Here is a 20,892-nt window from a genome sequence, read left to right as displayed (position 1 = left end):
AAGGATGGAGGACATGGTTAACAGGGTAGACAGGGTCAGGACACATAAGGCTTCTTGGATTACATTTTTATATTAAGTGTAATGGGAAGTCATTGTCTTTACTTTTCACTGATGATTCACACAATTTTATGTAAAGAATGGGCAGTAAGGAACGCTGAGGAGCCAAGAATATAGAAAGGTGACCACTTAGAATATTGCTGTTTCAGATAGTATATGAGGATAGTTTGAATAAGCTTAGTGCTTAATAAAGATAAGTATACAGATTTGGGGGTATATTGCAGTAGAGTCAATCAAATCTTGGAAGACTGAGGGAAGAGAGGGGAGCAAAAGGAGGAATGCAAGTCATGCTGTTAGGAATTTAGTTTGAACAAGTTGGCAAGTAAGTTGCAGCACCATTTACTGAGATAGGGCACTTGCATGAGTAATGGAAGAAAAAGAGTTGTGTTCTGAGCACAAGTTATGGAGCACTCTTAAATGATTTGGTACAGGTTATTTTATGGAATGCTTAAGGGTTAAAGTCACAGAAGTCTAGGAATTAAAACTTGTTTTAATTCTAGTTGGGTAGAAATTTAGTGGAGTATTGCAGACTTACTTTGCCATATCAGTAAGTTTGAAAATCCCATATATCCTAAATGCTTTTGTTCATGTCATATTCTAGGTTTCATTAAATGTTTTAGCTAGTACTGTATCGTAATAACAGTCATTGATACCTCATCATAAAACCTAGAATGTGTTGTCTCTGCTAATAGGAATATTCTTTATATATTTTGCAGTGTATTTAATTACATTATCTATCTAAATAAAAATTCTTACCTATATTTCTTTGAAATCGGTCTGGGAGGTCAGTGCTATGGACAGTAAAATAGAACATGAACCCTTGCATATGCAGGGTTTTAAAAATTGTAGGTTTTTTTTGGGGGGGGCATTGGCATAATGTATTTAAAGTGATGAAAAATAGAAGGCTGATGGCCCCAGATGGTTCTTTTTTTTTTATTGTTATTCAGTTACAGTTGTGTGCCCTTTCTCCCCATCCCCCTACCCCACCCCAGCAAAACTCACCTCCCTCCCTCACCTCCACCCTCCCCCTTGGTTTTGTCCATGTGTCCTTCATAGTAGTTCCTGTAATCCCCTCTCCTCACTGTCCCCTCCCCACTCCCCCTGGCCCATTGTTAGATTGTTCTTAAGTGTCTCTGGTTATATTTTGTTTGCTTTTTTTCTTCTGTTGATTATGTTCCAGTTAAAGGTGAGATCATAAGGTATTTGTCCCTTAGCGCCTGGCTTATTTCACTTAGCATAATGCTCTCCAGTTCCATCCATGCTGTTGCAAAGGGTATGAGCTCCTTCTTTCTCTCTGCTGCATAGAATTCCATTGTGCAAATGTACCATAGTTTTTGATCCACTCGTTTGCTGATGGGCACTTAGGTTGCTTCCAGTACATGGCTGTTGTAAATTGTGCTGCTATGAACATTGGGGTGCACAGGTTCTTTTGGATGGGTGTTTCAGGGTTCTTAGGGTGTAATCCCAGCAGCGGAATTGCTGGGTCAGAGGGCAGTTCCTTTTTAGTTTTCTGAGGAAATACCATACTGTTTTCCATAGTGGCCTCACCAGTCTGCATTCCCACCCACAGTGCACTAGGGTTCCCTTTTCTCTGCATCCTCTCCAACATTTGTTTGTGGATTTGTTTATGTTGGTCACTGTAACCAGTGTTAGATGGTACCTCATTGTGGTTTTAATTTGCATCTCTCTGATGGCTAGTGATGCTGAGCATCTTTTCATATGTCTCTGGGCCCTATGTGTGTCTTCCTTGGAGAAGTGTCTGTTCAAGTCCTTTGCCCATTATTTAACTGGGTTGTTTGTCTTCCTGGAGTGGAGTCGTGTGAGTTCTTTATATATTTTGGAGATCAGGCCCTTGTCTGAGGTATCACTGGCAAATATGTTTTCCCATACTGTTTGTTCTCTTTGTATTTTAGTGCTGTTTTCTTCAGCCCTGCAAAAGCTTTTTATTTTGATGAGGTCCCATTTGCTTAGTCTTTCCTTTATGGCCCTTGCTTTAGGGGACATGTCTGTGAGGATGTTGCTGCGTGGAATCTCTGAGATTTTCCTGCAAATGTTTTTCTCTAGGACTTTTATGGTGTTACGACTTATATTTAAGTCTTTTATCCATCTTGAGTTTATTTTTGTGTATGGCGTAAGTTGGTGATCGAGTTTCATTTTTTTGCATGTAGCTGTCCAGATCTCCCAACACCATCTGTTGAAGAGGCTGTTTTTGCTCCATTTGATGCTCCTGCCTCCTTTGTCAAATATTAATTGACCGTAAAGACTTGAGTTTATTTCTGGGCTCTCTGTTCTGTTCCATTGGTCTATGTGCCTGTTTTTATGCCAGTACCAGGCTGTTTTGATTACAGTGGCCTTGTAATACAGTTTGATGTCAGGTATTGTGATCCCTCCTGCTTTGTTCTTCTTTCTCAAAATTGCTGCGGCTAATCGGGGTCATTTATGGTTCCATATGAATTTCTGAAATGTTCATTGTATAGCTGTGAAATATGTCATGGGTACTCTTAAAAATTGTTATACATCAAGTTTTGATCCAGTAAATTAACTGTGACTTACCTGACTTCCATTTTTTCATTAGTCCTGTGTGTGCATTTACAGGAAGTAGGGGAAAAGATACTGGAATGGATGAAATATGTGTTATTTTCAAAATATTTTATTAAAATATTTGAGACCTATTAATGCCCTTTATAAGAATAGTGTTCCAGTAACATTAATTTTGTAGTGAACTATTTAGATCAAGTCTGAATATATGCAGTCACTTTTGTGACTGTGTTTTATAGAAGAGCAACAAAAGTTTACTGAAGAATAAAAATAGTATTGAATCATCCCTGTGGGCTGTACTTGTTTCTAGTCCTTAATGTACAGATGAACAACAGCACACTCTTAGCCGACAATGGTCTGTTTAACCTGCTTCAGAGTAACCTTGATTTCTCAGTGGTGCTTCTCTATCAAGTCTTTTGACCCCTTCCAGAGTGGATGGACAAAGGGAAACCTTGGTGACTACTCCCAGTTGCCATAGTGATGCATGATAGTGGGCAATAACTGGGAGCTAAGAGAGATACACAGGTCGTGTCTCAGCACAATTTTTTTTAAAGTCTCAATTCAGTGTTACAACCTAAGTGTGTACGTTGTTAAAAGAATCTTTTTATTTTTGACCAAAATACTTGAATACATTTTAAACATTTAATTATTTATGGATTTTTACACCATCAGTAAAGTCATGGTTGTTTTCAACAGTTTGCAACTGCTGCCACATGGCAAAACCCAGAACCACCCATGGACTTAAGAATAATGGAGAAAGATCGAGCTAACTGTGCATTCTACAGTAAAACAGGAGCTTGCAGATTCGGAGATAGGTAAATTTTTATTTATGTTCTGAGTTTCAGAGTGAAAACTTTGAGGATCTTGAGTTCTTTTTAGGGATAAGCACAGGCATTGCTTTGTTCTTGCAGCTTCTCCAGTTCCTCTGCAAACCATTGTTTACTCACCAACATCTATTCCCCAGGTGCGCTTAGGCCAGTTATCTGATGGTGATTCCATTGAATTCTTCCCACAACTTTATGAAGATGTTCTGCCTTCTGTTTTCTACCTATGGCTCCACTAATCTGTATGGGCAACATAGATGGGGATTAATATATTAGTGATGTCTCAGGAAACATTCTGACTTTGTTTTTCAAATAGAAAACACTATGCAAAATAAGTTTTTTTAATTTTATTTTTTAGTCAATATCTTTTATTTTTTATTTATGTTGTTTGTTTCTGTTTGTTGGGTGTTTTTAGTGGTGTTCAATTACAGTTGTCCCAATTTTGCCCCCAGTGTTCTTCACTGCCCCTATACTTTTAAAAATTGCTGGAGTCAACTGGATATCTCTGAAGGACAAGATCAATGAAGAGAGGGAAATTATTCTTAGTATGCTCAGACTTAGGAACAGGCTTCTGGTTTTTAAAACAAGTGTTCACAGTTGTCACTTTTAAAAAGTTACTTAAGTTCTTTGTTTTAATTTTATTTCATATAGATGAGTATTAGAACAATTATCCCTATAAGGTAGTTCACACTCAAATGAGTGAATGCTTAGGAAGCACATGCAACAATGCCAAGCACAAAGCAAGTGTTGTCTTAGCGTTTGCTGGCATTTTCACTATGATCATTGTTGCTGCTGTTCTCTGAGTTATTATTCTCATCTGGATTGGGTTATCTAAAACAAAATATTTGTCTGGAAAAGTAAATGTTGATGTCTATTGATTCAACTTATATTTAAACATTGCTCTTACACGTACTTTTGCTTTTTGTAATTTGTTTATTATGTTAATAACCAAACTGGGTAAAGTATTCATAATGAATGAGTGCATCTGAGACAAACTCTCATTTTCTTTCTGATTTCTACAAAAAAAAATCAAATCATTAGAAAATCTATTAATCCTAAAAAGAGAAAAGCATAGACAAATTCATTAAGTGTATAATGCAAAACTATATGGTTCTTTTCTATATTGTATTCAAGAAAGGAACTTGTGTGGTACTATATCTTCTTCATACTTCTAAAATCTCAATTTACAGGTAATACTACCAGCCAAGATAAATTTTCTCGCTTTTTTAGGTACCTCTAATTATTCACATACAGCTGACTCAGCTCAGCATTGCCCACATTTAAACTAAGAAAACAATCCTGTTCTTCATAATGTTTAACCTCATTTATTAAAATAAAATTATATTGATTATAATAACATGTAATAAATAAACTGCAGTAGTAAGTCTGTTTCACCTTCCTATCATTGCAGTCTTCACTGCAGTAACACTTTTCATTTCTTTCAAAACCTTTTTCTTAGCATTCACAGCTTGTCTAACTAATTTTGTGCCGAATGACTAGTTTTAGGGTAGTCTTGGATTTCAACATACCTCCCTCACTCAGCTTGATTTTTTCCAGCTTTTGATTTAAAGGAACAGCTATGTGACCCTTCCTTTCAGTTCAGTCTAAAGAGTCCAGTGTTATGGATAAGTTTAGTATTGTTGTTTCAGGGAATAGGAAGGCAAGAAGAGAGCTAGAAATATAGGCAGACAGTTTGTCTGTATAGCAGTCACAACATATACAATTATTAAGTTTGTCATTTAAATGTACATGGTGGTGGCACCCAAAAATAATAAAAGTAGTTACATCAAGGATTACTGATCACAGATTACATTAAGGAATAAAATAATGAAAAAGTTTGAAATATTGTGAAAATTACCAAAATGTGGCACAGATAGGAAGTGAGTGAGTGATGTTGGAAAAATGATGCAAATAAACATCAATATGATGCTGATGCTCAATACAGACCTTCAGTTTTTTTTTTTAATAATAATGTCTTTGAAGAATAATGAAGCACAAGGTTTGTATGCATTATTCTCACATAAGTGGGTACTCTCTAGAGTCCTACATATGATAACTCTGCAGATTACTACAATTTTTGGGTTAAGTGGATGTTTTTCCTGTGCTTTTACATACATAAAGCTTGCTGAACTTCATTGAAAGGGAGCTGAATGGCATAAGTATTTGGAAATAAATCCCAAATGTACATTTTAATGACAGGCCGTACTTTGCTACTCTTTTCCTTTTTTTGGAGAGAGGAATAGGGAGGTAGAAAGAGAGAGTGAGAAACACCAATTGACTGCCTCTCCTACGTATCCTGACAGGGGAGCAAACCCACACAGCAGGCATGTGTCTTGTCCAGGAATTGAACCAGTGACCTTTTGCTTTGTGGAACAAGGCAGCCAACTAAGTTATGCCATCCAAGCTTGTCACTGTCAATACAGTCTTTATAAGTGTTGAAATTGCATGTTTAAGTGAAATTAATTATATTACAATTAAGTCTAAATATTTGAGTTCCCAAGTCTCTATTCAGAGTTTAAAGCAAGCTCTTCATGTGTAATGTATAACTATTGGGCTACTGAATGTAAACTTTTGCCTCCTGTGCAGGTGTTCACGTAAACACAATTTCCCCACATCGAGCCCCACGCTCCTCATTAGAAGCATGTTCACAACATTTGGAATGGAGCAGTGCAGAAGGGATGACTATGACCCCGACGCCAGCTTGGAGTACAGTGAAGAGGAGACCTACCAGCAGTTCCTAGACTTCTACGAGGACGTGCTCCCTGAGTTCAAGAACGTGGGGAAGGTGATCCAGTTCAAGGTGGGCATACACAGTGTGCCTGAAGGGGATGGGTTCACTCCCTGCTGAAGTACCTGACGGGATGGGGGAGCAAGGGCACTCCATCTGGGTGGGGGCGTGTGTGATGGCACAGTGCCTGCCCCCATGTCAGCCACCCAACCACTTGGTGAATGTTCCGCCCCTAGGGCTTACCTTTATTTTTATAGAGGAGAAGGGAGGGGAAGAGAGGGAGAGACACACATCACTGTATAGTTGCCTCTCGTGTATCCCCTACCAAGGGCCTGGTCAGCAACCTACACGTGTGCCCTGACTGGGAATCGAGCCAGTGACCCTTTGGTGTGCAAGCTGGTGCTCAATCACTGACCCACAGCAGCCAGTGCACTGGCTTACCTTCTTTTTTACACTCCTCATTGCTTTATAGTACAGGTACTACATGAAATCATAAACTAGCACTACCATATATTAGTTAGATGCTGAAGTTTTTATTGCAAAGGATTATTTATTCTGTATCTTTATGGTTCAGCTCCTTTACACCCTATGAATTCTTTGCAAATCTCTGCAGGTAGTTAATGCAGCATTCACTTACATGTTGTCTATGATGATGAGTGCACGCCCTTCCTTTGTAGTTGGTTTGATCTACAGCTGCAGCATAACACAAACATTTTGTTAGTTCATTGTGTTGACAGTGCTTGCTTTCCCCTTCAAGCAACCTGCACATTGTTCCTTTTGGAGTTGAGACCATACATCATGATATTTTTACATTACTTTTATACATTGGATACTTCCATAGTGAACATAGTGTCCAAAAATTATGGTTTGTGATACTGAGTGAAGGAAAAGTATAATAATAATAAATGTTATTATGTGCACATAATAATTTTTTGAAATACTATTTTTAATTTATTTTTTAATTGTTGTTCAAGTACAGTTGTCCCCATTTTATCCCCACCATCCCCCCCATCCCAGCCATCCCCACTTCCCACCCTTGATCCTACTCCCTTTTGGTTTTGTCCATGTGTCCTTTATAATTGTTCCTGAAAACCCTCTGTCCTTTATCTCCCATTGTCCCCTCCCACCTCCCCTCTGGTTACTAAAAATATTCTTAAAAGCTAAGTCAAACCAGGTCTAATGCTGTTACTGTCAGGGACCATTACTGTAACCCTATCATACTGAAGCCTTCTGACTTGTTTATGATTTCATCAGAAGATTCTAACATGAATGATTTTATTAGGAAAAAGCACAGATCACCACATAATTTGAAAAAAGATAAAACTAACCCTTTGGGTTGTTTTCTGATAGTCAGAAATGGCACTTAAGAGTTAGAACAGACAATACAATAAAGTTACCAACCAGCAACACTCTTATTACCCTTGAAGGCTAAATGCAACCATTAAAATCAATGCTCCACTCCTCTTTACTGAGTTTAAAATTAAAAAAAAATTTTTTTTTCTTTCAGTTTATCTTTTGCTTCTGATCTGTTGTTTCTCTTGTGTATATCTTCCTATCTCTGCACTAATTCTCAGTACAATGAATAAAAACTGAAGTGGATAGTCTGTCAACACAACACAACCATGTTAGAAGCATAGCTGAGGAGTCAAGTGTGGGTTTGAGTAGGCCTGTGCTTCACAATAAAACACTTTACCCCTGCAAGCCTTTTCCTCACCTCAGAAGTAGATTATCAGCATCTTCCTTCTTTAGCCTCTAAATTTTATAAGTGTTTAGAGTATTTATAGCGCATATGCTTTCAAAACTTAATACTGATTAATGGAAATCCCACCGTTAACCCATTATCTAAAATTTTCTTTTGCTTAAAATTCAAGCTCTATGATGTTTTCTTATTTTGGTTTTATTGAGATGTAATTAATATATGTTACTGCATAAAATTAAGATTCATCTTAATAAGTTGACTATTGTGTTGTGAAATGATTACCATAATAAATTTAGTTAACGGCCATAAAGTCATACAGTTATCTGTCCCCCAAAAAATGAGAAACCCTTTACTCTCTTCAATTTTTAAACATACCATACAGCTGTATTAGTTATAGTCATAATGTTGTATACTATCTGTAGTACTTGTTACCTTTTCACCACTTCCATCAAATTTCCCCACCACCAAACTCCTGCATTTGTTAACTATACATATTACGTCTTTTTCTATGATTTTTTTGTTTCTAGGATCTATGTAAATGAGATAATTACAACATTTATATTTCTATGACTTACTTCACCAGGTATAATGCCTGTACTATCCACATTGTCACAAATGCCAAGATTTTATTGCTTTGTATACCTGAGTCATATTCCATTTACTATACATTATATTTTTCTTGCCACTCATCTGTAGGTGATCATGGTTTTTGCAGTTTCAGTGGGCCATTGTAAATAATGCCATAGGAAACACAGTGGTGCATATATCTTCTTAATTTAGTGTTCTAACTTTCTTTGGAATGAATAACCAGAAGTGGAATTGCTGGGTCATACTGTATTTTACTTTATTTTTTTTAGGCAGGAAAGTGAAGTTTTATGTTCATTTCTTGCATGTAAAGTACTCCTTCATGACATTCTTTCCCTGAAACTCTTTGCCATGTCCTTAACTGCACCCAGTGACTGTATAGGGTTTTTCATCTCTCAAATTTGCAGAGGCCTAAGCATTCTCCTTTCTTCTTGTCATCAACCTTAATTAGGTTCATCTGGCATTCAAAACAAAAATTCTCCACCAATTCAACATGCTTGTCACAGTTACATGCAAATGCTCAAAAAAGGACTTGGCACTTGCTTAAAGTCTTGGCACCTGCACAAATTCCTCATGCTAGGTCATTGTTGAGAAAGGGAGTCTTCAGAAGTAATGCTTTACTTCTTGTAAAGCATTACTGACCTCTTTTACACATCCACAAATGATGCTGATTCTTGTTTTTTTAATTTCATTTCTTGACTTTAGAGAGAAACATTGATCGGTTGTTCTCCTTATTGATGCATTCATTGGTTGATCCTTGTATGTGCCCTGACGGGATCAAACCCACAACCTTGGTGGGTGATGCTCTGACCAACTGACCTGCCCAGCCAGGGCATAATGCCAAATCTGAAACACACCAAAACATACATCTTGCACAAGTCTGCAGAAGCAGAGAAAACATGATAGTTCTATTTTTAATTTTTTGAGTATCCTAAATAACTGTTTTCCATACTAACTATATCACCAATGTGCATGAGACAGGGTTTATTTTTCTCCACATTCTGACCAATGCCTCCTGGTTTTAGTCTTTTTGATAACAGCCATTCCAACATGTGTGACATTATATCTCATTCTGGTTTTAATTTGCTTTTTGCTTGATAATTAATGATGTAGGACATCTTTCTGAATACTGTCTTTCAATAAATGTATATTCAGATTATGCAAGTTTTTAAATAGTTTTCTTATTTTAGGTATAGAGTTATGCGTTTGATCTCTTTTTATTCAGACATACTACATCTTTTATGGAAAAATTTTTTTGTTTACATTTACAGTGATTATTGAGATTGTAAGGAACTAACTATTGTTCTTAGTTACATTGTTTTCTTTTGGTTTTTCTTAATTTAAATTTTTTTTAATGTTTATTCAGTTACAGTTGTCTGCATTTTCTCCCCATCCCTCCACCCCAGACAATTCCACCTCCCTCCCCCACCACTACCCTCCCCCTTGATTTTGTCCTTGTGTCCTTTATAGTAGCTCCTGTACACCCCTCGGCCCACTATACCGCCCCCACCCCCATTGCCCTCTGGCTGTTGTTACATTGTTCTTAATTTCAATGTCTGGTTATATTTTCTTTGCTTTTCTTCTTTTGTTGATTATATTCCAGTTAAAAGTGAGATCATATGGTATTTTTCCCTCACCACCTGGCTTATTTCACTTAGCATAATGCTCTCCAGTTCCATCCATGCTTTTGCAAAGAGTATAAGCTCCTTCTTTCTCTCTGCTGCATAGAATTCCATTGTGCAAATGTACCGTAGTATTTGATCTGCTCATTTGCTGAAGGGCACTAAGGCTGCCTCCAGTCTTGCCTATTGTAAATTGTGCTTCTGTGAACATTGAGGTACATAGCCTCTTTTGGATTGCTATTTCAGGGTTCTTAGGGTATAATCCCAGCAGTGGAATTGCTGGGTCAAAGAGCAGTTCCATTTTTAGTTTTCTGAGGAAATTCCATACTGTTTTTCACAGTGCCCGCACCAGTCTGCATTCCCACCAACAGTGCCCTAGGGTTCCCTTTTCTCTGCATACTCTTCAACATTTGTCTGTGGATTTGTTTATGTTGGCCACTCTGACTGGTGTGAAGTGGTACCTCATTGTGGTTTTAATTGTCATCTCTCTGATGGCTAGTGATGCTGAGCATCTTTTCATATGTCTCTGGGCCCTCTGTATGTCTTCCTTGGAGAAGTGTCTGTTCAAGTCCTTTGCCCAATTTTTAATTGGGTTGTTTGTCTTCCTGGAGTGGAGTCGTGTGAGTTCTTTATATATTTTGGAGATCAGGCCCTTGTCTGAGGTACCATTGGCAAGTATGATCTCCCATACTGTTGGTTCTCTTTGTAATTTGGTGCTGTGTTTTTTCTTTTTTACCATGCAGAAGCTTTTTATTTTGATGAGGTCCCGTTTGTTTATTCTTTCCTTTATGTCCCTTGCTTTAGGGGACATGAATGTGAGGATGTTGTTGAATGGAATGTCTGGGATTTTCCTGCCAATGTTTTCTTCTCGGACTTTTATGGTGTTACGACTTATATTTAAGTCTTTTATCCATCTTGAGTTTATTTTTGTGTATGGCGTAAGTTGGTGATCGAGTTTCATTTTTTTGCATGTAGCTGTCCAGATCTCCCAACACCCTCTGTTGAAGAGGCTGTTTTTGCTCCATTTTATGCCCCTGCCTCCTTTGTCAAATATTAATTGACCGTAAAGACTTGAGTTTATTTCTGGGCTCTCTGTTCTGTTCCATTGGTCTATGTGCCTGTTTTTATGCCAGTACCAGGCTGTTTTGATTACAGTGGCCTTGTAATACAGTTTGATGTCAGGTATTGTGATCCCTCCTGCTTTGTTCTTCTTTCTCAAAATTGCTGCGGCTAATCGGGGTCGTTTATGGTTCCATATGAATTTCTGAAATGTTCATTGTATAGCTGTGAAATATGTCATGGGTACTCTAATAGGGATTCCATTGAATCTATAAATTGCTTTGGGTAGTATGGCCATTTTGGTGATGTTAATTCTCCCAATCCATGAGCATGGTACATGCTTCCATTTGTTTGTGTCTTCCTTAATTTCTTTCTTCAATGTTGTGTAGTTTTCTGAGTACAGGTCTTTAACCTCCTTGGTTAGGTTTATTCCTAGGTACTTTATTTTTCTTGTTGCTATTTCTAATGGGATTTTTTTTCCTGATTTATGTTTCTGCAGTTTCGTTGTTGATTTTGCCTTTGATTTCTGAGTATTGACTTTGTATCCAGCTGTTTTGCCAAATTCATTTTTTAGATCGAGTAGGTTTTTGGTGCAGTCTATATCATGTCATCTGCAAACAGTGACAGTTTCATTTCCTCCTTTCCAATCTGGATGCCTTTTATTTCTTTTTCTTGTCTGATTGCTATGGCTAGGATTTCCAGTACTATGTTGAATAGGAGTGGTGAGAGAGGGCATCCTTATCTTGTTCCTGATCTTAGTGGGAAAGCTCTAAGTTTTTGTCCATTGAGCATGATGTTGGCTGTAGGTCTCTCATACATGGCCTTTATCATGTTGAGGAATGCTCCCTCTATTCCCACTTTGTTGAGGGTTTTTATCATAAATGGGTGCTGTACCTTATCAAATGCTTTCTCCGCATCTATTGATATGATCAAGTGGTGTTTGTCTTAGCTTTTGTGTATGTGGTATATTATGTTTATTGATTTGCGAATATTGTATCATCCTTGCATCCCTGGGAAGAATCCCACTGGTCATGGTGTATGATCTTTTTAATGTATCGCTGGACGCGGTTTGCCAATATTTTGTTGAGGATTTTAGCATCTATGTTTATCAGTGTTATTGGCCGGAAGTTTTCTTTCTTCGTTATGTCTTTTCTGGTTTTGGGATTAGGGTGACGCTGGCTTCGTAAAACGAGTTTGGGAGTCTTCCATCTTCTTGAATTTTTTGAAATAATCTGTGGAGGATGGGGGTTAGGGTCTCCCCCTTACATGCTCTGTAGAATTCTCCTGTGAAACCATCTGGTCCAGGGCTTTTGTGTGTCAGAAGCTTTTTGATTACTGTTTCAATTCCATCAGGCTTTACTGGTCTGTTCAGGCTTTCTGTTTCTTCTTCACTGAGTTTAGGGAGGTTATATTTTTCTTGAAATTTCCACTTCATGTAGGTCTTCATATTTCTTGGCATACAGTTTTTCATAGTAATTTCTTACAATCCTTTGTATTTCTGTGGTATCAGTTGTAGTCTCTCCTCTTTCATATGTGATTGTGTTTATTTTGATCCTCTGTCTTTTTTTCTTGATGAGCCTGCTAAGGGCTTGTCGATTTTATTTATCTTTTCAAAGAACCATCTCCTTGATTCGTTGATCCTTACAATTGTGCTTTTAGCCTCTATGTCATTTAATTCTGCTCTGATCTTGGTTATTTCCTTCCTTCTGCCTCCTCTGGGCTTTCTTTGTTGTTGTTCTTCGAGTTCTTGTAGCTGTAGGGTTAGGTTGTTTGTTTGAAATGTTTCAATGTTTATCAGGTAGGCCTGTATTGCTATGAACTTCCCTCTCAGGACTGCCTTTGCTGTGTCCCATATATTTTGGATTGTTGTGAGTTCATTTTTGTTTGTTTCCAGAAACTGTTTAATTTCTTTCCTAAATTAATTCTTCACCCATTCATTTTTTAATAGCATGGTATTCAGTCTTCATGTTTTGAGTGTGTTGGTGGGCTTTCCTTGAGATTTGTTTCTAGTTTCAGTCCCCTGTGGTCAGAGAAAATGCTTGATATGATTTCAGTTTTCTTGAATTTGTTGAGGCTTGCTTTGTGTCCTATCATGTGGTCTATCTTTGAGAAAGTTCCATGTGCATTTGAAAGGAATGTGTATTTTGCTTCTTTGGGATGAAAGGCTCTATATAAATCAGTTAAGTCCATTTCGTCTAGGGTATTGTTAAGTGACACAATATCCTTCTTGATATTTTGTTTGGAAGACCTGTCCATTTTTGACAGTGGGGTGTTAAAGTCCCCTACTATAATTGTGTTGCTGTCAATATCTTTCTTGAAGTCCTCCAAGATTTTCTTTATGTATTTGGGTGCTCCTATGTTGGGTGCATATATATTTACAATGTTGATGTCTTCTTGGTGGATTCTTCCTTTGAGTATTATGAAGTGACCTTCTGGGTCTCTCTTTATGGCCCTTCTTTTGAAGTCTATTTTGTCTGATATGAGTATTGCTACCCCTGCTTTTTCCCGTGTGTCCAATTGCTTGGAAAATTTGTTCCCAGCCCCTTCACTTTCAGTCTGTGTAAGTCTTTTGTCCTGAGATGGGTCTCTTGTAAGCAGCATATGTGTGGGTCATGCTTTCTTATCCATTCAGCTATTCTATGTCTTTTGATTGGAGCATTTAATCCTTTTACGTTTAAGGTTATTATCGATAGGTACCTATTCATTGCCGATTCTTTCTACTTGTGTTCTTCTCTCTTTCTCTCTTTTCCTTTCTCTCCTTACAGCAGCCCATTTAGCATCTCTTGCAGAGCTGCTGTGGTGGAAGTGTATTCTTTTAGACTAATTTTGTCTGGGAAACTATTTATTTGGCCTTCTATCTTGATTGACAGCCGTGCTAGGTAAAGTAGTCTTGTTTTCAGGCCTCTGGTTCTCATTACCTGGATTATTTTTTGCCATTCTCTTCTGGCTTGGAGCGTTTGCACTGAGAAGTCAGTTGCTAACCTTATTGGGGCTCCATTGTATGTTCCTTCCTGTTCTCCCTTGCTGCCTTTAAGGTCCTCTCTTTGTCTTGGAATTTTGACATTTTAATTATGATGTGTCTTGCAGTGGGCCTCTTTGGGTTCCTCTTGCTTGGGACTCTTTGTGTTTCCTGGATTTGGGTGACATTGTCTCTCATCCGATTAGGGAAATTTTCCATCATTACTTTTTCAAACAGGTTTTCTATCCCTTGCTCTTCTTCTTCTCCTTCTGATATTCCTATTATACGGATATTGTTACGTTTCATGTTATCCTGCATTTCCCTTATTGCCTCTTCATTCTTTGTGAGCCTCTTTTCCTTTTCTTGCTCTTTCTGGGTGTTTTTTTCTACTTTGTCCTCCAGCTCGCTGATCCGATCCTCTGCTTCATCAAGTCTGCTTTTCATTCCTTCTACTGTGTTCTTCAATTCAGAAATTGTATTCTTCATTTCCTCTTGGCCCTTGTTGATAGTTTCTTTTTTTTTTTTTTTTTTCATGTTGATACAGTTTGCAGTGAGCTCATTGTAGTTTCCCTGTAGCTTTTGGTAATTATGTTTGAGCACATGAAGCTTCTTTTTAACCAATTCCTTGAACTCATTACGTGATAGTTGTCATGCCTGTTTTTCCGTTAGCATTCTTTCTGAGGCTTCCTCCTTTTGTTTCATTTGGGGATTGTTTCTTTGTCTTCCCATTGTTTGTGAGAGTCTTCCTGTTAGCCTCTGCTTCTTAAGTTGCTCTGTTCTGAACCCCTGGGTCCATGGTGTAAATTTCTGTGGTAGAGTACCTGTGAGATTAGTGGTATAGTCTTTGCAATCTCCCGATCTTACTGATCTTCGGCTCTGTTTTTTGTTGGCTCTGTGTATGTCTTTGGTTTTTAATTCTTGTTGGGTCTTTCTTTGGTGGGTCTTTCCCACCAGCTGGTTATCTGAGGGTCAGTCTGTCCCCCACCTTCTGTTGTCTTCTGTTGTGCAGGTGTGGGCAGGTTGTGTTGGAGCTGGTTCTTCCATGTGTACGAGTTTTTTAGCTTTTCTCTTGCTCTTGTTTAGTTGTTTATTCTTAGTAATTCACTATTTATTTGTATTTTCAGATAGGTCCTCGTTTGGCTTACTGTGGCTTCCCCTCCCTCCTTCACCTTCTTCTCTTCTTATCTGTTGGTGTTTCCTTTGTTGGTGAGTTTCCTCTTCCTGGATGAATCCTGGTGTTCCCAGCTTCTACCCACTCTTTTTTTTTTTTTTTTACGGTAGGCCTTCTCCGGGCTGTTGGTGTGCAGGCAGAGCCTTCCTTGATTTGTACTCTCCCTTGTGCCTGTGGTCTCAGTTCCCTCCAAGATGAGGTGCAGACACTCCCCAGTGAGTGAGCACACTCCCCAGTCGCTGGGCGCACACCCGGTCACTGGGCACTCAGCTCAGTACTCTCAGCTCCCTCCAAGATGAGGTGCAGACACTTCCCGGTGGATCGGCCCACTGCCAGGTCGCTGGGCATAACCCAGTAGCTGTGCACCCTCCCCCGGTTGGTGCTTGTAGTATCAGCCTCCTCCGAGATGAGGTGCGGGCACTCCCTGGTGGATGAACACAGTCGCCGGTCGCTGGGCACACTCCCAGTCGCCGGGCACCCTGCCCCGGGTAGTGCCTGTAATCTCAGCTCCTTCCGAGTTGAGGTGCGCACAGTCCCTGGACGGGTGGCGGGGTGGAGAGGAGACTGGAGCTGTTGCTGCCAGGGAATTCCCCAAAGTGCCCTGGAGGGTCTTTGTCTTTTGGGGGAAAATCCTCCTGCTCAATTGTGTGGCTCCCTTCCTGCAAGGAAGGGCCTGTTCTCTCACACAGCCCACCTCTCCAGCTAGGCCAGGGGCTGCTCCAGTCAGGGTCTCACATGGCCCAACTTTCAACTCTCCTCGGCCAGCGCTGGCGGTCTCCCTGGGTTTACCACTTTGTCCCTATTCCCTTCCCTGCGACTTCAGGCAACCAGGTCTCTCTCAGTGGTGCTCAGGCCTTGTTTGGCAGCGGAGGGGGCCGTTAACCCAGCTCTCTCCCAGGAGTCCTGGGGCAGGTCGGGCAGGGGCAGGCCTGGGGCACAGCCACCCTGGTCCCCGCATTGGTCCCAGGACCTTTTTGTCTTGACGCAATCCCCTTACCTTCTGTTTTCTCAGTGTCCTCTGTACTTTTTGGTCTCCTATCTTCATAAACGCTGGGCTGCTTTTGGCTGTTCACTTTGTTCCTCAGTTGATGGACTAGGTATTTCACCCAGATGCAGAGAGAAGTTAACTCTGCTCCCACTATCTGGCCACCATCTTCCCAAAAAAAGATACTTGTTTTCTGATTGTTGTGTACACTTGTTTCTTTTTCTGGTTGTATTTGCTGATTTGATAAGTTTTGCTATCAGTGTACTTTAACATCTTTATCATGTTCTGTGCAACCACTACATACCTTGAGCCTAACATATATCTTAACAATTCTAATGCCCTGTTTTAAAATGGTCAAACGACTTATTAGGATCCTAAACTTTACATTTTTAGCTCTCCTGCTCCTCACATTTTAGGTAGATACTAAAGTTTACATATTCCTTATGTTAATCGGGATCCTCAGGCTAATCAAATTGGCAGTTATAATTGGAGACTACATAGTAAATTTTTAGTACAGAAAATTTAAAAACAAGTTAATTTAGCCCAAGGAATTAATAACAGGTCCTTGGATTCAGTTAGGCAAAATCATCTCTAATGTCCCTTGCCTAGATCTCATGAGGCCTTTTATTGTTTCTTACTAGGATGGTGTTATAAAACCTACTTAGTACAGTTCATTCATACTTATTATGGATCTTTTTATTCCCTTTCCCCCTTAGGTTGCTGTAGTAAAACTATTTTAGAGAAAAATTGTAAAATTACAAAATTATTTTGGAGAAAAAAGTAAACTATTCTGTGAATGTGAAAGTTTTTCTACTGCTACATAAATACAAACCACTCATCATTTTTGAAGGCAGATTCTAAGTGTTCTTCTTTATTTTTAATGTTAAAGCATATTTTTACACCTCCCAAACAAGAAACTTATTAATCTCAAAAATGAACAAAGATGTTTAAACCAGTAAAACCACTTCACAGAGTGATTTTACATGTAACTTACATTTTGGTGTACATCTTCTGTTATGCGCGATAGAAAAATCCTCATATCCTCCCAAGGATACTAACTACAGAACTGCTTATTGATGAAAAATTGAAAGCACTTTGTTTAGCCATCATTAGTGAAGTGTGTAAATAAAATAAACTTGATAGTTTGATGCAGTCAGCATCCAGTAGAGTTATTAATTCTTATTTCAAAATCTTTAAAAGTATGATATTCTTTATGTCACAATGGGGTGAAGACAGTATGTTCAATAAATGGTGCTGGGAAAATTGAAGTTACGTGCAAAAAATTGAATCTAGACCCCTCGGAAGAAGTTGAAAGATTTAAGAAGTACAGATTGGCAGTAGAATAGTCACAGGCTGTAAAAGACGTCCTATGAAACAGAGTAACAATATTGTAATCAGTATGTATGGTGTCACTGGAATGGAGGGAATCCTCTGTAAAGTATGTGATTGTCTAACACTGTGCTGTACACGAGACTAATACAGAATAAAAATATTTAAAGTATTTTAAGCATAGAAGGCAAAACTACATAAATTTTTCAATACAGACACATTTTGCTTACATATATATTTGTAAGTAAGTGGATGTTCACATGTGTAAACAAATTTGTGTGCATGTAATACAAATTTATATATTGTGGCACACATCTATATGTATCTATGTATGTTTTATGTATACGTATATACATATATTTGTGTTTGGATTTCAGAGGATCATACTTAACCTGTAGAGGGGGGAGACTAATGAGATGAAAAGACTCCAGCATTTACAAGAAAATAAAATTTTGATATTTTACTTATTTTTTAAAATCCCAGTAAACAGAGATCACATAATTAGGGCTGTCAGTCCTTTTACATGCTGAAGTTTATCTTTAATAGACACGAGTAGTTTAGTACCTCTATGTTGGTAACGCTAGCCTGGACAAACTGGGTTTGATAACTGAGTGGTTTCTTTTACTAATTTTTTTTAATGGTAGAATTCTTCATTACTCCTTAGGTTAGCTGCAACCTGGAACCTCATCTGAGGGGCAATGTGTATGTACAGTATCAATCGTAAGTATAATCGTGAACATAAAAGCCCTTATTTTTAAAGGTATACTTATTTCTTTACATTAATTTCTGGGATTATTCACTGAATTTATAACTTTTATATACATATATTTTTTTAATTAAAGGTGATGAGCTGATACAGAAAACATTGCAATTAATATACACATATATATCTTTTTTACCCTTTTTCTATAGTCACTATATGATTTAGTTATTAAAATGCAATGCTGAGAAAAGAATATCTAAAATAGACAATATACTAGTAAAAAATTGAAAGTGCTAGAGATTGAAGCCAGAATAAACTTAGGTTTATTTAGCCAGCTAAGAAAACAGTTAGTGTGAGAACCAAGATGGCGGCGTAGGTAGACACACTGCGCCTCCTCGCACAACCAGAACTGACAGAAAATCGAACGGCAAGGAAGTCCGACGCCAAGGAAATAAAAAAATGAACACTCATCCAGACCGGTAGGAGGGGCGGAGACGGGCACCGGGGCGGAGAGGACTCGCGTGGCCGTGGCAGGACTGAGACTGGCGGAGTGTGGGACCAACAGGGCAGGCAGTCTGACCACTAGCAGACCCTGCGGCCCCAAGTTCGCACAGATAAACCGAGAGGGCCAGACTCAGAGTGGCAGAGAACGGGGCAGGCAGAGCGGCAGCTAGCACCCCGCGGCCCAACATTCGCGCACAGATAAACTGGGACGAATGGCGGAGAGAGAAGCAGACCATGCAACCCAGGGCTCCAGCGCGGGGAAATAAAGCCTCAAACCTCTGATTGAAAACGCCCGTGGGGGTTGGGGTGGCAGCAGGAGAGACTCCCAGCCTCACAGGAGAGGTCGTTGGAGAGACCCACAGGGGCCTAGAGTGTGCAGAAGCACACCCACTCGGGAACCAGCACCAGAGGGGCCCAGTTTGATTGTGGGTAGCAGAGTGAAAGATTGAAATCCGGAGGAGAGTGAGGCAGGCGCCATTGCTTCCTCTCGGCCCCTCCCCCATGTACAGCGTCACAGCACAGTGACCAATGTTACCCCGCCCCAGGAAACACCTAAGGCTCCACCCCTTAAAGTAACAGACACGCCAAGGCAAAAAAAAAAAAAAAAAAAAGGCCCAAATGACAGAACATTTCAAAGCTCCAGAAAGAAATACAACTAAGCAAGGAAGAGATAGCCAACCTATCGGATGCACAGTTCAAAGCACTGGGTATCAAGATGCTCACAGAATTGGTTGAATCTGTTCGAAAACCACATGAAAAAATGAAGCCTATGCTAAGAGAAACAAAGGAAAATGTACAAGGAACCAATAGTGATGCAAAGGAAACTGGGACTCAAATCAACGGTGTGGCCTAGAAGGAAGAAAGAAACATCCAACCAGAAAAGGATGAAGAAACAAGAATTCGGAAAAATGTGGAGAGGCTTAGGAACCTCCGGGACATCTTGAAACGTCCCAACATCCGAATTATAGGGGTGCCAGAAGGAGCAGAGGAAGAACAAAAAATGGAGCAAATAATGAAGGAGAACTTCTCTCATCTGGCAAAGGAAATAGACTTCCGGGAAGCCCAGGAAGCTCAGAGAGTCCCAAAGAAGCTGGACCCAAGGAGGAACACAACAAGGCACATCATAATTACATTACCCAAGATGAAACGCAAGGACCTCCATCCAAGATTACTGTATCCAGCAAAGCTATCATTTAGAATGGAAGGGAAGATAAAGTGCTTCTCAGATAAGGTCAAGTTAAAGAAGTTCATCATCACCAAGCCCTTATTATATGAAATGGTAAAGGGAGTTACCTAAGAAAAAGAAGATCAAAAATAGGAACAGTAAAAATGACAGCAAACTCACAGTTATTAACGAGCACACCTAAAACAAAAACAAGAGCAAACTAGGCAAACAACTAGAACAGGAACAGAACCATAGAGATGGAGATCACATGGAGGGTTATCAATAGGGGAGTGGGAGGGGGAGAGGGGGGGAAAGGTACAGAGAATAAATAGCATAAATGATAGGTGGAAAACAGACAGGGGGAGGGTAAGAATAGTGCAGGAAATGTAGAAGCCAAAGAACTTATAAGTATGACCCAAGGACATGAACTATAGGGGGGGGAATTTGGGAGGGAGGGGGTGGGCAGGATGGAGTGGAGTGAGGGGCGGGGGAAATGGGACAACTGTAATAGCATAATCAATAAATATATTTTAAAAAAAAGATTCCATCATTGCCATTGCTTGTTGGGTTTGATAATGGCAGGCAGCCTGAATGCCAGTGTCTTTTCTGGTTTCATATGTGGACCTTCCCAGGTCACCTAACTTCCCCTTTTGAAAAAAAAGTCTCTTTTGGCAGGGTTGCTGCTCTGAGGCACTCTCAGCTTTCCACACACCTCAGCTCTCTTTCAGGTTAAGAGTCTGTCTCAATCACAGGTATTCATGGCCCTCTTATTTCCCTAGTTTCAGGTGCCACAAGAATAACTCCTGCTTTTCTGGCACTGTCCAGGGTGGTGAAGGCCACCCCAGCTTAGGTGCATAACCAGCTATCTGCGATTGTGCTGCTTGTTCCCACCCATTCCATGCACACCCCCTCCCTGTCCTCTCTGCATTCAAGATGTTCCTGGCATAGGTCTCTGATTTAACTA

General features: G+C 39.4%; 1 protein-coding gene across 2 annotated transcripts in view; it reads left to right on the top strand.

The window, feature by feature from the left end:
• LOC139440569 (U2 small nuclear ribonucleoprotein auxiliary factor 35 kDa subunit-related protein 2-like) overlaps window positions 1-20,892 on the top strand; it is an 83,491-nt gene that overhangs the window by 31,262 nt on the left and 31,337 nt on the right. For both annotated transcript variants that reach the window (XM_071220361.1, XM_071220362.1), the window contains exons 6-8: window positions 3,292-3,410; window positions 6,006-6,219; window positions 18,221-18,276. In XM_071220361.1, the coding sequence (XP_071076462.1) occupies window positions 3,292-3,410; window positions 6,006-6,219; window positions 18,221-18,276 (389 nt within the window). The remainder of the gene's footprint in view (window positions 1-3,291; window positions 3,411-6,005; window positions 6,220-18,220; window positions 18,277-20,892) is intronic.

Source organism: Desmodus rotundus, chromosome Y, assembly GCF_022682495.2.
Source record: "Desmodus rotundus isolate HL8 chromosome Y, HLdesRot8A.1, whole genome shotgun sequence".
Taxonomy (NCBI): domain Eukaryota; kingdom Metazoa; phylum Chordata; class Mammalia; order Chiroptera; family Phyllostomidae; genus Desmodus; species Desmodus rotundus.
This window is presented reverse-complemented; position numbering and strand designations above follow the sequence as displayed.